Source organism: Pristis pectinata, chromosome 3 (genome assembly GCF_009764475.1).
Source record: "Pristis pectinata isolate sPriPec2 chromosome 3, sPriPec2.1.pri, whole genome shotgun sequence".
Taxonomy (NCBI): domain Eukaryota; kingdom Metazoa; phylum Chordata; class Chondrichthyes; order Rhinopristiformes; family Pristidae; genus Pristis; species Pristis pectinata.
Genome location: NC_067407.1, coordinates 119,716,385 through 119,734,276, shown reverse-complemented (window position 1 = coordinate 119,734,276; position 17,892 = coordinate 119,716,385). Strand labels below are relative to the sequence as shown.

The window sequence follows — 17,892 nt, the reverse complement described above, 5'->3', positions numbered from 1 at the left end:
CTAAATTTGCCAGAGGAAACTAGGGATGATGCATTCACAAGCAAGTTATTTTTAAATGGCACTATATCTTTGTTAGAACAAACAAATTTTAATCTTCTTTGCCAGGTGAACTTGGTTCAGTCCTCCAGAACTGAATTATTGAAGGTCTAAATAGAACGAAAATTTTCCTGCTTTCTTTCTTATAATCCCATCATTCTTTCCTTATCCTTATTGTGTGTTATGTTAGTAATTTTACAATTAATTAAAAATGCTAAATTATACCAATTGGAAATGAGGATTCTTTCACTCTGATTAAAAAACCACATTGTTACTTCACCAGCTTACACTTAACAAAGATCCCATGAAGAATGTGCCACACCATAAATGATCTCTAAATACTACAGGCTGTAGCACTAAAACTTTAAAAAAAAGTGGGCAGTTATGAGCGAAGTACAAAGGAAATATGGCTCCTTCACTGCTGACCACAAAATCCAGGTCATTCTTTGCCTGAATTCTTAACCAAAACCTTAAAAGCACACCATGAATAATGTTGTCAAAGAACAAATAACGATCACTGCCAAGCACCAGGCTTCAAGACTTTACATGCTGCTCTCTATTATACTTCTTTTGAAGCTTCCTTGACAATCTTCACAATAAATAAACTAACGTAAAATTTCAGCAATCTGCACATCAATCTTCTTCCTACCTGGATCTTCCAAAACTCAAGAGCAAACTATCTGCCATTTCACACCAAGGAGAAAGGGTTCTAAATCTTCAGAATTCTGTACCTCAGAGCACCATGGACATTCGGACATCAACTAACAGCCTTTTGAATAGCAACTGAATTAAGGACTGAAAAGCTAAGTGAACAAGTTCGAGATATGAACATGATCTTGTTGAATGACAGAGCAGGCTCCAGACACTCCAGCTGCTAATTCTCAAGTCCTTGCAGTCTTTCAGCAGCTAAAATTTTGTGCAATGTATCACCTGCTGCCTCTTGTTCAATTAATACATCAATCTTTCAATCGAAGAAATATAATTATATATTTTTACACTGCCCTCATTTATTTGCTGGAATTGACCATAATCAACCATAAGCAAACAGCAAGTAGTTAACAGCAAGACTTTGCATGCCCATACCCAGTTCTTGTAGCTTGTCCCAGATTCTGTGAGCCAATTCTGTTCTTTCAGGCAAGTGCATTTCTGGAAGCAAGGAGCCACAGCTACGCAGCAGGAGCAAGGCTTGATTGCCACTAGGACAGCCTGTTTTTTTTTAAAAATTACATTAAAAATCGTATAATAAGGCAAAAAACATACAGCATATCATTTGGGAAGAAACAGCAAATGGAAATTCAAATGAGTGACAACAGGTAAAAGAATTAAATTCCCATTACATCCACTTCACAAATAAATCCATGCTCTATGTGGAATGACAACCCAAGATCACATTTCTGAAAACCAGAAGGTCTTCTCAAAATTGGGATCATATACATTTTCTGCAATACCAGTTCTCATTTCACAGGTGTCAAATGTTAACTAAATGATAAGTCGTCACCTGGAAGATTCATGATGCGTTGCCTGTCACTTAACTAAAAACAAAATCAATAATTTAGCTTTGTGTTACATAGTTATTTCAGAGGAGAGTTGATTAAGTATTCTTGTGTGGGATAAGAGGAAGATAGTTATCACACTAATTGTATTTAAATGGATATGGTCTAATAAAGTAACTAGTTAGAAAATGGGAGCTTATGTTTAAATTGCAGAGGAAAGAGTTCCACATCACAAGTCCTCATTGATCTAAGGTAAAGTAAATTTAGAGTAAGATGCTATACAAGCAAGGTGTTTTAAGCTATTAATGCAGACTTGAGGTCAACTGGCAAGAATTTAACTGCATAATTTGACTGCTGCCCACAATCAATCAACAGCGATTCTGATGTCTATTTCTCTATTTAACCTTTTAAGTAACAAAACCTTAACTTATTTCAGCTACAGTCACCGCTCCACCAGGTATGTTTTTATATATTATATATATATATATAAAAATCACACTCGGATGATCATCAAAAGGCTGCAATCAAATTAAACTAGAAACAAATCAATGAATAGATTCAATAAAAATTCAGCTTTACAACTGTTTTTAGCCCACGTGGACCTGATCTGGAATGCAGATTCCACAATCAGCTCAAGCTCAAAGGGAGGAATGGCAGAGGGTAGTGCAAATTATACAGCAATATATTTGAATAAGTAACTGATGACCCATGAGATAACTTCATAAATCTTACCATATTCAGGACAGAAAGATAAACTGAGAATCCTTAATCAACTTGGTTTTAAATTATTTTAAACTATGTAGTTCAGTAATGACCAAAGAAGATTGTGGAAACAAAGCAAACATTTTTAAGAATGAATTTCTCGATTTTAAACGTCACAAGCGCGTGTTGTAAATAGAAACAAACCTGTTCGACAGATGTCATGAAAAATTTTCAACAGCAAGGTTTTTGTGATGCGACCTGTTCTCCGAACAGAGGAATCAAGCTTATTCAAGGCCCAGTCAAATTGCACAGCCTGCTTAGCTCGAACTGCTGCACTTGGTTCATCTTTGGTAAGTGTCCTCTGTACCGTGGCAACTCCACACAAACGCACATTGCTGAAGAGAGGTCTAGAAAGGCTAAAAAAAAATACAGTTTTAATCGGTTGCATACAAATACATCATCACAAATGACACTGATATGTTCTTAGCCACATAGAATCTCCTTGGTTGGGAGGACAAAAGCAGAGTATCGATTAAATGGGAAGAGATGCAGAATGTTGCTGCGGCTGTAGATAGGGACATGGGTACCCTTGTACATGAAGCGTAACATTGCAGGGTGTGAGACCACAAAGGAGCACTTTTCTGGGCTGCATTGGAGTCAGTCCAGAAAAGATCAACTGAAATGATCCCTGAGATGACATTTTGATTATGAGGAAAGATTGAGCAGGTTGAGCTTATATGCATTGAGTTTGAGAGGTAATCATAATGAAACAAAAGATTCTGAGAGGACTTGATAAGGTAGATGCGAGAGGGAAGCTAGAACTAGGCAGCATAGTTTCAGAACAAAAGGTTGACCATTTACAATGGCGATAAGGAGGAGTTTCTTCTCCCAGTGTCCAGAATTTCTGGTATTCACCACCCAAGAGATCCATGCGACCCAAGTCACTGGGTATATCAAAAGCTGAGACAGACAGACTTTTGGTCTCTAAGGAAGTCAGGGAACAGGCAGAGAAGTTAAACTGAGACCAAGATCAGATTAGCCACAATATGAGTAAATGGTGGAATGGTCTCTGGGAGCCTTGTGCATCTATCCTGCTCCTATTACTTAATTCACGGGTAAATAGAACTTTAAATTAAGGACAAACAAGCAATAGAGAAGACCAAGTCTGCAAGTTACCTAAATCAAGCTTAAAATCTATACAATAACTAGTGCACTTTCCAGTGAAAAACTAAGCTATGGAGACAATAAGCTCAGCAGTTTGATATTTCAAGAGTTAGCTAGGGAAGCTTTACTATGACAAGTGACTGGAGTGGCCAGTACAAAGTTTTCTAACATATGCAATATAACTCACTCTGTCTTTACTTAATAGTATTTTGCTGCCTGAGAAAAGATCTTTTCAGTAGTCATCCAAAATAAAAACAATATTTTTGCACATTTATGTCAGAGCTATGTTTTGATGGTACTTTTTCATTGCGCTCTTGCACAAATAAAGTCGCAAGTTCAAGTTCACTTCAGTGACTCAAGCACAAAACTCAGCACCAAAGCTCCAGTGTCATGATGAAGAACCACTGCACAACTGAAGGAATCTTTTATCAGATGAGATTTTAAACCAAACAACCAACAACACTCCAGTGGAAGTTAAAGACTCAAAACACAAAAAAAAACTGAAGTATAAACAGAAAATGATTGAAATGCTCAACAAGTCAGGCAGCATCTATAGAGAGAAAAACAGAGTTAACATTTCAGGTCAATAACCTTTCATCAGGCTGATTCGCACTAAAGCAGGCAAGTTTTCCAATGTCTTGGCCATTATTTAGCTGAACACCTAAGACAGTGGAGAGGAACTTCAGACATTTCAAGAAACATGACAAATCTGATTTTGGTAACTGCACAAGGGACTCCTAGGTGTTTATCTCAGGGAAAGATAATGCAAAGGTCCTCCTCAACCACCTTCTCCCAGTAGACAAAAAGCTGCTATCTAAATTATGCTGTGGGTCCCACCCATCGAGAGGCATGTCATGCAACAACTACAAGGGAGCAGTAGGAACAAATATATCTGGCCTTTTTTGATCTTACTGAATTGTTTGACTCTGTCAATGGAGGAGGATTGTGGAACATCCTTTTCCAATTTCACTGTCTTCAGAAATTCACCTCCATTCTATGTCTTCTGCATGATGCCATACAAGACAGTTCTAATCAGCAGGTCAACCACAAATTGTGAGCAAGATTATATCACTATTCCAACTCTATTCTCACTCACCTTAAAGATTCACAGCTTAAATGAGAAACTGTTCAATCTCTATCACCTCCATTGCGGAATCATGTTCATGCCAGCCTCAAATATTGAACTGCTGTATGCAGATGACACATATCTGTGCACACCTGGGAGTCCGAGCTCCAAGTATCATCAATTCACTCATAGGCCTTACACTAAATATCAACAAAAAAAGATCCTCCATCATCACCAGTGCACAATGCTATCCCCAAATATGACAAGTCCCTGTAAAACAAGGACCATATCAGGGAAACCACATCTCAGCAAAAGCAGTCCACAATATGAAATTTACCTCTAACGCCAATGTCTAAGCACAAGCTTCAGCAATCTGAAGAAAACAGCACAAGATCATGAGGACCTGAAACCTGACACAAAGCTCAGGCAGCAGTGATTCCTGTCCTCCTGAGATATGGAATACCTACAGCATGCGCCTCAAAGCACTGGAGTGGTACCATCAATGGTGTCTCTGCAAAATCCTCCAAATCCGCTGTCCGGTTAAATAAACCGCTAGTAGTGTCCTCTGCCAGGAGAATATCCCCAGTATTGAAGCTCTAATCATATACAGCTGATTTCAATGCAACGTCTTGCAGACCATACGTCTGAAACAAGCTCCATTTCACTGCAAGATTTCCAGCAGGTCAGAAGAAATATTTCAAGGACGTTCTCAAAGCTTCCTTAGAAAAAAAACTCTAAAAAACCTCACCAATTTATAGGAATCCACAGCTTATAAGCAATCAAAATGAAAAATAGGCAATCCAGGATGGCACCAAGATCTTCGAATCACTTTGTCAGGACACATGCAAGTCTAGGGAAAACAACAAAAAGCACACCACCACCAAAACTACCCAACTACTAACTCATCAAGCAACTCCTGCCTCACCCATGGCAGAGGATACAGATCCCATATGGACCTCAACCACAGAACTGTAGTGAAAGCAAGTTATTCTCTACCCCAAGGAATGGCCTTAAGATGATTTCTCTCTCACCAAGATTACAAACAGAACACTTTTTATCATTATCACATTGCCTTTTGTGATAGAAAGCAAAGGCTGCTGATGAATCCAGTTGAAGGATCAACCCAAAACGTCAACTGTTCATTTCTCCCTACAAATGCTGCCTGACCCGTCGAGTTCCTCCAGCAGTTTGTTTTTTTGCTCCAGATTCCAGCAATTTGCAGCTTCTTGCATCTGCCTTTTGTGATAGCTTGCTACGCACAAATTAGTTGCTGTTATTCCTGCAACGCAATAGTGATTACATTTCAAAACTACTTGATTGCATGCAAAGTGTTTTGGATGTCCTGATATGGATGGGAGAGATGCTATAAAAATTCAAGTGCTTCTTCTGTTCTGATGCTGATGATTGATGAGATTTTTGTAAAATAAAGGGCTCAAAGGGTTAAGAATTCAGAGCTAGAGCCGCAGAAAGCTTTAAAAGTCCTTAACAAGATGGTGTACGGAAGTAAGGGTATGGACACACAATATCAGGATAACAGGATGTGTAAAGAATGAATAACAAGTCCTTGTTTGGCAAGAACTTGTCAGCAAGCGGTTGCAGATGTCCCTGTAGCCGAGGATAACAAGTAGTACAAATTAAGGAGTAACTGCTGTAGACATTGTAGATCGCCACGGAATGTGAATACCCCCATCCCTCACGTACTCAAACTGTATAAATCTGTTAGCTCATCAATGTACAGACAGAATCCCTTGGACTCTGACCAGCTGTAGCCAACAATGAGTCGGGGTAACAATGGAGTTCTCTATCTCTGCAGAGAAATGAAAAAGTTTGGTCCAGAAAATGTTTTGAGTGATGATCTCGGTTTATAGTAATTAAGCATTTGGCGCTGCGATCAGGGTCTCAAGAGAGGAGTGAGGGATTGGCAACAGGCTGAATATGTGGTTGATCCTGGACGGTGGAGCCAGAGACAGATGGGCCCACAAGGTGGAGTTTACCTTGGTCTCTCTCCGACTGACTCCGTGACAGGGTTACCCCTCGCCCTAGTTTGACCTCGCTACCTTGACGAGACCCACAAAGGACCCGAATTGATCTGAACAAAAAGGGGGTAAGAGGCCCTATATACTAGATTGAGTTAGAGGCTCACCGAAACATATACCAGTATGGGACAGAAATATGGACAAATCAGGGATAGGATCCCCGGTAAATTTGATGTGTAATGAGTTACCAAAATTTCAGAGAGAATTACAACAATTGTGCGACCAATTAAAAAAGAAACTAGGGGAAGAAACTTGGCCAGTGGGAGGAACATGGAGGCTTGTGAACAGGCCATTAGAAGCGTCCAGAAACGTGCCGCAGGCCAGAACTGGAAACATTTAATAACCCAATAGAAAAGTAAGGCTCAAGAGAGAAGGGATCAGTTAATGTTGACTAGTTGGAGGAACAATGTGTGTCAGAAAGGGATAGCGGTATGCACTACAGATGGAAAACATAAGGATTGGGAAACACTAAGAGCGGAGTGTGAATGGGCAGATGAAAGAAAGAAAAGGGAGAAGAAGGAAAGAGGAAAAAGGAACAAAAAAGCTGTAAGAGATAGGGAGGAAGGTGAAATGAATAAAGGAATGGGAAGGCGCCTAAAAACTAAGGATCTGAACACCACGTCTGGCTTACCAATGTTGTTTGAGGGGAGTGATCCTGACGAAAATGATAATGATTGGATGCCCAGACCCCTGTACCCACCCTTGCCCTCCCCAGTTACGACAGCTTCCCCCAGTTATGCCAGCTTGCTGTTAGCAACGACCACGTCTGCACCTAAGGAGTCGAATGAATATGACGGCCCTATCCCTGAGAAATTTACCAAGACTGTAGGAGAAAAGACAAAAAAAAAGACAAGACGCAGGACCGCCCCCAGAAAAAAACTCGCCTGTCTAAAACCCACAAACTGACTCTGAGGAAGATGAAACAGAGGAAGAGGGAAATGGCAGAGATAGGTGACGGTTACCCAACAGAACGGTACCAAATCCACTGGCCAGTGGTCAAAACCAGCCTGCCACGTTACAAGGTTATACTCCATGGAAACCGCAAGAAAGGGTAATGAATCAGGCCCCAGATAGGAAACAGAATCCTGCCCAATTCGCTCATTACGTACGGACAACTATTCAAATGTATGGGGCAACCCCACAGGACACGTTCAGCCTCTGCTGCATGATCTTAAATCCCGATGAGGAACAAAAATGGAAGGACCAAATGGGGTATCCAACCTTTGAGGCCCTGCAGGGTGCAAATCCCCATGACCGACAACAGGTGGACACTATAATTACAGCCTTTGAACGGACCCTGCAACAACCTGTCAATATGACCAAGGTACTGGAATGCAGGCCTAAACCCAGTGAGAGCAGTCCAGAATAATGGGAAAGGTTTGTATTTTGCTATACAACCTTTGCCGGAGATACAGCCTTTAATGCTGGTAATTTGTCACCCCAGTTTAATGCCACACTCTTGCAATGCGTCCCCCCGAAACTTGCAGATATGATCAAGAACAATAATATGGACTGGCCAGATAATGATCAAAACCATATACGCAGAGCTCTCACCCATTACTGGGACCTTAGTGCTGAATCCAAACCCCAGGGATGTTCTGTTAAACATATGTACAACGACCAGCGACCCGACCACGGCCACCACGCTCTGCTAATGAGTCCACCCCTGAGCTGGGGGACAGGGGCTGGGACCAGTTCCCAGACTGGCCATACCCCAGCAGAACTGACCCTTACGGCTCAGGACCCATGCTTAAGATGAGACCGGGCCCTCGTTGACCCCCTTTGGTCCACAGACCACCACAGATGCAGCAGTGGCCCCAGCGTCCATCCACAGGCACGCGAGGGTCATGCTTTTCTTGTGGCCAACTAGACCACTGGAAAAGGGACTGTCCCACTAAAGGGTTACCGACAGGAGGAGCCCGACACACCCCCTTCTCCATGATTAATCCATTGCTTACCTTTTCTCACTGCACTACCCTTAATCCACCCACCTTTCTGGACGACCCCCCCCCCACCCCCACACCAAACCACGACTGCCTTCTCTGAAATCAGGCCTTTACGACAGCCAGGGCAGACTTGCAGGATAATCCTTTACCTGCCGGCGATCTCACCCTTTACAATGATGCCAACTCTTATGTTGATCCCAGAGGGCAACGTTGTGCGGGATATGTGGTGGTCACAGAAAGTGAACTCCAAGAAGCGGCAGCATTTGAGGCGCCGGTTTCAGCACAGAAAACTGAACTCTTTGCCCTTACGCGAGCCTGCATCCTGGCTTCTTCACAACAGGTTACTATTTACACAGACTCCTGGTATGCCTTTGGGGTGGCCCATGATTTCGGTGCTCTATGGCAGCACCGGGGCTTCCTTACATCCTCGGGCATCCCCATCAGTAATGCCCCATTTGCTGTAAACTTACTAAAAAGCCTTGGAGTTACCCACTAAACTGGCTGTGGTTAAGTGCCCGGCTCATACAGGTGGCACTGATCCTGTTGCCAAAGGGAACGCCCTGGCCGATCATCATGCCAAGCAGGCAGCAGGGGAGCATGCCCTTTTGATTTCCCCGGGGATCCCTCCAAGCTATTACTGAGGTACAAAACACAACAGGTCTGCCAGACGTGGACGCTGTACGTACATTCCAGGGGGACGCCCGAGACTGAACGCAAGCTATGGGAAGCATGAGGTTGCCGCTATTGTCCACAGAAATGTTTATGGCTAACCCCGGCGGACCAAGTTTGTGTGCCCACCCAAGTTTTACTATTATTGATTGACTATGTCCACACCTGTACCCACCTTGGCAAGGAGGGAATAATGAATAATCCGTTGCAAACCGGGTGTCACCCGCAGTTTCGTCAGGCAGCAGAAAAAAGGGCCGAGGAGTGCTTGATATGTAAAAAGAATAATGTGGGACAAGGGACAAACTGTACCCCAGGGAAAACCCCCTTGCCAGGTGGACCGTTCTCGTGTCTACAGCTCGATTTTATCGAACTTCCGCATGTACGTTGCTATAAGTATTGCTTAGTTGTAGATGTGTTCAGCCACTGAATAGAAGCTATTCTGACCACCAATAATACCGCTCCGACGGTGGTAAAGACGGTGGTTGAGGGAAATAATTCCGCGGTATGGAATACCCGAGATGTTAAGCTCAGACAACAGACCACATGTTATTGCCAAAATAAATGAAGAAATCTGTAAGGAACTGATGATTAAACAAGTTTCACAGCTCACATCACCCGCAGGCAGCTGGGGTGTTAGAAATAGCTAGTGGAACATTGAAAACGAAATTGGCCAAATTATCAGCAGATACTGGGTTAAATTGGCTTATGGTACTCCCCTTAGCATTGTTTCACGTGAGGGTGACTACACAGACCAGGTCTGGATTATCAACTGCAGAGATAATCTATGGCCGACCCTTGTCGACCCCATGGGCAGCTACCTCCGGTGTACCCATTAGAATGGACCTCCACATGTTGGGAAGTGAGACGGGAAAGTATTTTGAACAATTAACAAAATTTCTCCGAGTTTTGCATTCACAGGTATGACAGGCACTTGCCCCAGACCCAGGGATTGACAGGCACGGCGACCACCCGAGCTCAGCCCTGGAGATTATGTACTGATCAAGAATTGGGAACACGGAAAGTTGGAACCCCAGTGGAAAAGACCCTTCCAGATTCTACAAACAACACCCACCATTGTGAAACTTGAAGGGCATCCGTGGTGGATACACCGCACAGACTGCAAAAGAATCAGCAGTCAGTTAACAAGACTATAAAAAAGGGACTATGGCCAGGCTCTTAGTTTGTGTGTCTTTTACAGGCCTGACGATATTAATGGTCCAACTCAAAGGAGATGACCGATACCTCTGTAGTATTCCAGCCAATACCTTCCTATCCCTGAACCACGAATATGCGAGGCGGAATAATGTGTCCTCTTACTGGGTATGCATGACCATACCAATGCATGCAGGGGGAGAAGGGGGCATCCCACTGATCCCTGTACCTCTGAATGAGACAGAGACAGAGGCTTCCACAGCTGTTTTTTTTCGCCAGACCTTGAATTTGACAAGTGGTATACATATTTAAAGAGGGACCATACAGTCCGAGCAGCTTGAGGCCAGATAATGGCACGACCCATCACCGTTCTCTGTGAACGAAGGACTCTCCATGACAGGGTGTTTCAAGGGATGGTGGTTTCCTGAGTATAGTTTAAGTTAGAGTAATCCACCCGTGCTGCAAGTAGCTCCACAACCAGTGGACAAGTGCTGGTGTAAGGAGCAGGAAGGAGGAAAGGTGACGGGGAAAGTGGAGTGTAAGAAACCAGAGTACGGAATGGGTGTCCGGAGAGAGCACCACAGAGGGAGTCTCCTGGACCCTAAACAGGACCTACTGGATATATGGTAATAGGGCATATCCCTGGCTACCACGGAATTGGAAAGGCTGCTGCTACCTGGGGTACTGACGCCCTTTATGCGTCATGCAAGCCGGCTGGGGGATAGGCCACAGCACCCAAGAAGCAGGAGGGCCATTACAGAATTAGAATGCTTTGGAATGATTGCCTTCCCCCGGATGGGACTGCAAAAGCAGCCCGAGAACATGGTTTCCGCATTAAAAGAGTTGGCTAATGACACCGCCAATGGCTTTGGGGTAAGACACAGCAAGCCCTGTCAGTGGTTACGGCAGAATTGGTGGCAGTCAGGACGGTGGCACTGCAAAACAGAATGGCTCTCGACCTGTTACTGGCCGAAAAGGAAGGTACTTGTGCCATTATCAGGCAGCAGTGCTGCATCTATATCCCGGACGAATCAGAGAATATTACCCACCTGGCCAACCACATTAGGAAGACGGCAAACAACACAAGGAGGGTGAGGGGAAACGGTTCCATAATTACAACCCCTCCCCCCATCTTCATGGTGGCCTTTGGATGATATGGGCGGGAGAGATGCTATAAAAGTTCAAGTGTTTCTTCTTTTCTGATGCTGATGATTGATGAGATTTTTGTAAAATAAAGGGCTCAAAGGGTTAAGAATTCAGAGCTAGAGCCGCAGAAAGCTTAAAAAGTCCTTAACAAGATGGTGTACGGAAGTAAGGGTATGGACACACAATATCAGGATAACAGGATGTGTAAAGAATGAATATCAAGTCCTTGTTTGGCAAGAACTTGTCAGCAAGCGGTTACAGATGTCCCTGTAGCCGAGGATAACAAGTAGTACAAATTAAGGAGTAACTGCTGTAGACATTGTGGATCGCCACGGAATGTGAATACCCCCATCCCTCACGTACTCAAACTGTATAAATCTGTTAGCTCATCAATGTACAGACAGAATCCCTTGGACTCTGACCAGCTGTAGCCAACAGTGAGTCGGGGTAAAAATGGAGTTCTCTATCTCTGCAGAGAAATAAAAAAGTTTGGTCCTGAAAATGTTTCTGATGATCTCGGTTTATAGTAATTAAGAATGTGGTGATAACATTGATGATGAAAAAAATTACTTCACAATTTCTTTCCATCAAACTTTCCACTGTTCTCTGCAATAGCTATATTTAAAGGCAATTTTTTTTTAATTGTATCCTTCACACACAAGATGCCTTAATCTCAAAACCATTGATATATTTATCTTTAATAAGCTTTGTCACTAATCTTGACTCTGCAGCTGAAATAATTGTAACTCTGTGAATCAGTGTTTTTAGCCTTCAGGAATCCTTTTCAAAATTAATTTGTCCTTAAAAATATTTTCTCTCATGACTACAGCACACAAGTTGGATTCTGAGCCAGATACTTTGACATTCATGACATATTGAAGATAACCTCATCACATATTTTCTCCAGGTCCTCAAATCTGCTCATCACGAGGCCAATTCCACCTCTCAACTACTCAGCAACGTCCCCCTCATTATGTTACAAACCCAACGCATACTTGTTCCAAGATCATGTACTTGAGTCAGGAGATGTCTCTCCATTCCACATTTCAAAAGTACCAAAAGATGATGGTAGCCAATTTGTGTAGTTTCCAACAGTCCTTCCTCCTCCTTCTTCGCCTCTTGTGATAAAGGATAATGCATGACCACCAATAGAAGATGCCTATGCATCTTTTAACATGGGATAGCCATTCCACACCCAGCTACCATATAGCATTGACCAAGCAAGACCTTGGTCCAACGGCAAGGAAGTCCAAGACAACTGGATACCAGACTCCGCTGCAAAGACTGAGCATGTGAGTACACACACACACACACACACACACACACACACACACACAAACACACACACAGAGTCTGATCTTTCACTGCCAGCTACTCACTCCTTGGGCGATTCTGTCCCCCAACAGCTGTGGCTCATCCACCTCAATTGCCAACCGTCTTCCCCCACCATTTTTGGTCCCATGATCAAGTGGAGAAATAAAAACAGAAGAGAGAGTGACAGAAGGGTGTGGCAAATAGGAATCTGAGGCAGACTGCAGAAATGGAAGGGCATTGATGAATTTCATCTCCAGTTTCCACTCCTGAGATAATTCCTGGTAGTCAAACATTCATTATATAAATCATATGATTTTTGCATCTCCAATTGACTTGCTTGGAGGTAAAGTGTGAGGATAGAGGGGAAAACAATTAAGGTTACATAAGAAATTTGGTTGAAGTAGGTGCCCATTTAGTCCCTCGCACCTGCTCTGCTATTCAGTAAGTTCATCGATGATCTTTTACCTCAGTGCTACTTTTCTGTGCTGACCTCATATCCTGATTTCTTTAATATCCAAAATTCTATTGATCTTTCTTCAATATAATGGGTGGTTCTCCACAGCTCTCCTGGTTAAAGAATTTCAAAGTAAAAACAGAAAATGCTGGAAATACTCAGCAGGTCAGGCTGCATTAGCAGAGAAGATTCTTAGGGATAGGATTCACAAATATCAGGGATTTATTAGGGATAGTCAACACGTCTTTGTATAGGGGAGGTCATGTCTTACAAACTTGATTGAGTTTTTTTGAGAAGGTGACAACGATCACAAGACAAAGGAGCAGAAGTAGGCCATTCGGCCCATCAAGTCTGCTCCATGAGCTAAACTAAACTATTCCTACCTAGCCCCAATTTCCAGACCTTTCCCCATATCCCTTGATACCTCGACTAATTAGATACCTATCAATCTCCTCCATAAACACCCCCACTGATCGGGCCTTCACAGCTGTATGTGGCAAAGAATTCCATAAATCCACGACCTTCTGGCTAAAGAAATTTCTCCTCATTTCTGTTCTAAACGGGTACCCTCTAATTCTAAGACTGTGCCCTCCAGTCCTGGACTCACCCACCAAGGGAAACAGCTTAGCCACATCTACTCTGTCCAGTCCTTTCAATATTCTAAGTGTTTCTATGAGGGTCCCCTCTCATTCTTCTGTACTCCAGTGAGTACAGTCCAAGAGCCAACAAACGCTCATCGTATGTAAGCCCTTTCATTCTGGGAATCATCCTCGTAAATCTCCTCTGAACCCTCTCCAACATCAGTACATCCTTCCTAAGGGGCCCAAAACTGCCCACAGTATTCCAAATGAGGTCTCACGATGATTGAGGAGAGTAGGGCAGTGAATGTTGTCTAAATGAGCTTTAGTAAAGCATGCAACAAGATTCCTTATGGTAGGCTGATCCAGAAGATTAAAGCATATGGGATCCATTGAGACTGGGTAGATTGGATTCAAAATCAACTTGGCCATAGAAGATAGAGTGTAGTGGTGGAGGAGTGTTATTTTGACTGGAGGTCTGTAACCAGTTGGAGTCCTGCAAGGATTAGTACTGGGACCTCTTATTTGTGATATAAATGATTTGGACAAAAATGTATGTGAGCTGATTAGTAGGCTTGCAGATGACACAAAAATTGGCAGAGGTGTGGACAGTGAGGAAGGTCATCAAAGGATACAGCTGAATAGAGATCAGTTGGAACTATGGGCAGAGAAATCTATGCTCCTGTGTTCTTTTTCTCTAAGCTTCCTCACTGAACTATCCACCATCAACTGCTTATCAATTTGGACTCAGTCTACAGGTATTTTCTTCACCCTATCCAACCCTTCCCCATCCTCTCTGCAACTTAAAGCTAACCAATTTTCTCTCCTACCTAGTTCTAATGAAAGATCTTTGACTTGAAACATTAACTGTTTACTTTTCCACAGATGATACTGCTGAGTATTTTCAGCATCCAGAGTTTTATAGATTTCACCTTTGCCAATTGACTCCAGATTTCATCACAGCCCTGATCTAAAAGTGGATCAAGAAGCCATATTCCAGAAGTGAGGTGAGAGTGACTGCCTTCAACATCAAAGCAGTGAGGGCTTTGAGAGTTTGAGGGCAGTGAGAGTTTCAATACAACTGAAGTCAATGTGCATAAAGAGACAGTACTTCCATGAGCGGAATCAAAGGAAGACTGTTGTGATTGTCAGAGAACAATCATCCTAACCCTGGGATATCACCAGCAGTTTCTCAGGGCAAAGTCCCTGGCCCAACCATCTTCAGGTGTTGAATCAATGGACCTTGCTTCCTGCATAAAGTCAAGAAGCCGGGGGGGGGGGGGGGGGGGGGGGTGGTGGAGGGGATGTTTGCTGACAATTGCAACATTTAGTTCCATGTGCAATCCTCAGCAGCCCGTGTGCATGTGCAGCAAGACCTAGACAACATCCAGACCTGAACTAAGTGACAAGTAACACAAAAGTACCAGGCAATGTACCAAAGTACCAGGCTCCAACAATAAGCACCTAACCATCTACTCTTGTCATCTAATGGCATTACCATCTCCATGTGCCCCACTGCCAATATCCTGAAGACCACCAGAAACATAAAGATCACATCTACAGGAACAGGCTGGATATCCTGTGATGACTGACTCACCTCCTGACATCACCCCCCACACCAAAACCTTTCCATTATGTACAAGGTACAAAGCAGGAGAATAATGGAATACTCTCCACTTGCTGGATGAGTGCAATACAAACAACTCTGCAGAAGCTCAATACCATCTATGACAAAGCAGCGCACATGATGCATACCCCATTAATCTTGCTAATTACTCATTCAATCCACCACCATCTACAATATACAGTGCAGATCCTTGTCCAGACTACTCCAATAGCACCTCTCAAACCCCTGATCTCCACCACCAAGGAGAAGGACAGGAGGTAATGGGAACACCTCAAAGTGTCCCTATTCTCCAAATCGCACAATTTCTCAGTTTGGAAATATGTTACTGATGCTCCATCATTACTAAGCCTACATTCGGGATCTTCCTGCCCAACGACAGTAGCACCTTCACGGAGGGACTACACTTGTTCAAGGCGGCAGTTCACCATTATCTTCAAGGGCAATTAGCAATGGACCAATGCTCAGATCCTGCAAGTGAATTAAATACGGATAAAGGCAGCTGCAAAAAGAATGGTCGAGTGCGGCAACCCTGATTCCCGGGGATAGGGGAACAAAGTTTCAGAAGGTACGGGGCCTAAGGTGGGAGAAAGAGGGGAGGCTCGCCTGGAAGGGGTACAGGTCCAAGTCTGAGGCTCTCTGGCAGGCGATGACCGCCGCTAGTTGAACCCCTACCTCATGCCCAGCCCGGGATGCCGGGACCCAGCCCCCGGGGCCAAGGTCAGCGCTGTCAGACGGACCGGGGCTCCCGGGCCACGTTACGCAACTTACAGACGTGAAATGGCGAACCCCATCGACGGGAGTGTCCGGGCGCCAACGTCCAGCTCATTCAATGGGGCCCGGCCACTCGGCCCGGCGCCACCATCCTACCCCCCCCCAGCCCGGCGCCACCATCCTAACCCCCACCGCCCCCCGGGCTCCCAGCCCCTCCGCCCGGACACCCACACTCACCTGACCCACGGGCGGTCGGCCCGACACCCTGCGACGCCGTCCACCTCCTGCCCGAAACCCGGGGAGGGTCCCGGGCGGAGGAGACGCGGGACCGACCACCGCCGCACCGACCGCGCCACCCGGACCAGCGCCGCCATGCTGCTGGGGTGGAGGGGGAGGGGCCGGAGCCCGGTCACGTGCTGGGCAAAGGTCACGGCGCCAAACCAGCCGCCAGCCGGGGAGCATTCGCTATTAACTTCCTTAAAGAAGTTTAAAAATCAGGCAAACTACCAGAAACCCACTTCTATCTGGATGAATAATTTTACTAATATAAATGTTACATTTTAGTCTTATATTACTTGATATTTAATTCTATTAATATTTCAGAGTAGAACGATCCCCCCCTCCTCGGATTTGGTGGAGCCGGCAGGGTTGGCCGGCTGGTTGTTTCCCCGGAGTGACCCGGTTACCACGCACGGCCCGCTGCCTCCCCGGGAGGCCGCCCTCTCAATGTTGGCCGAGCAGCGGTATACGCGGGAATCAGCGCTGCCGCACTGGCCTGACCTCAGCCTGCGGGGATCTCATTCCTGAGCCCACCGGAGAGAAGGGGAACCTCCTTTCTGGATAACGCCATGCGCTCTGGGACCAGTTTCAGCCACTACCCCCGCAGAAGTGGCCTGACTATAACTTAAGATAAGATATCTTTATTAGTCACATGTACGTTGAAACACACAGTGAAATGCATCTGTTGCGTAGAGTGTTCTGGGGGCAGCCCGCAAGTGTCGCCACACTTCCGGCGCCAACATAGCATGCCCACAACTTCCTAACCCCTATATCTTTGGAATGTGGGAGGAAACTGGAGCACCCGGAGGAAACTCACGCAGACACAGGGAGAACGTACAAACTCCTTACAGACAGTGGCGGGAATTGAACCCAGGTCACTGGTGCTGTAATAGCATTACACTAACCACTGAAGGTTCGGCCCAACTCGTCCACACCGACCAGCACTGGAGCATAACTGTTCCCATGTGTTCAGTGCCCTGATCAACGAAGGTCTGTGTCCCGCTTGCACATTGTCCACCTGGGTTGCCACCTTCAAAGGCTCCATGGATGGACTCCTTGGTCCCTCTGTTCCTCAATACCCTCCAGACCCTGCCATTCACGGTGTATGTCCGAGCCTTGTTAGTGCTCCCAAACGGCATCACCTCACATTTTATGGTTTCAAATTCTGTGATTCCAAGGTGGTATCTTCCTGAGACCTTCCTGAGACATGTTAGCAGCCTTGGACAAGCAAATCGAGTCTGGTGGAGCAGATGCAATTGGCCAAATGGCCTAATTCTGCTTCTATATCTCATGGTCTTATAAATAAGGGTCCTGGTGCCTGGTTTTGTACTTTGAGAAGTGGAATATACTGTGCAAAAGCCTGAAATCAAAGTCAAGATTATTTGTCATCTGCACAAGTACACAGGTGCAATGAAAAACTTGCTTGCAGCCAAATCACAGGCACATAGCATCATATAAGCAGCATTCACAAGAAAAACACAAATTATACACAATTTTTACAAGAAAAAACACAATTAGA

The 17,892-nt window shown here is 44.5% G+C and overlaps 1 protein-coding gene across 1 annotated transcript in view; it reads right to left on the bottom strand.

Annotated features, from left to right (window-relative positions):
* lrpprc (leucine-rich pentatricopeptide repeat containing) overlaps positions 1-16,525 on the bottom strand; it is a 120,933-nt gene extending 104,408 nt beyond the window's left edge. Inside the window, exons 1-3 of the mRNA XM_052012941.1 lie at positions 16,332-16,525; positions 2,436-2,647; positions 1,120-1,242 (exon numbers count right to left, since the gene is read on the bottom strand). Coding sequence (XP_051868901.1) covers positions 1,120-1,242; positions 2,436-2,647; positions 16,332-16,468 — 472 coding nt within the window. The 5' untranslated portion in view covers positions 16,469-16,525. The remainder of the gene's footprint in view (positions 1-1,119; positions 1,243-2,435; positions 2,648-16,331) is intronic.
* Between the last annotated feature and the right edge of the window lie 1,367 nt (positions 16,526-17,892).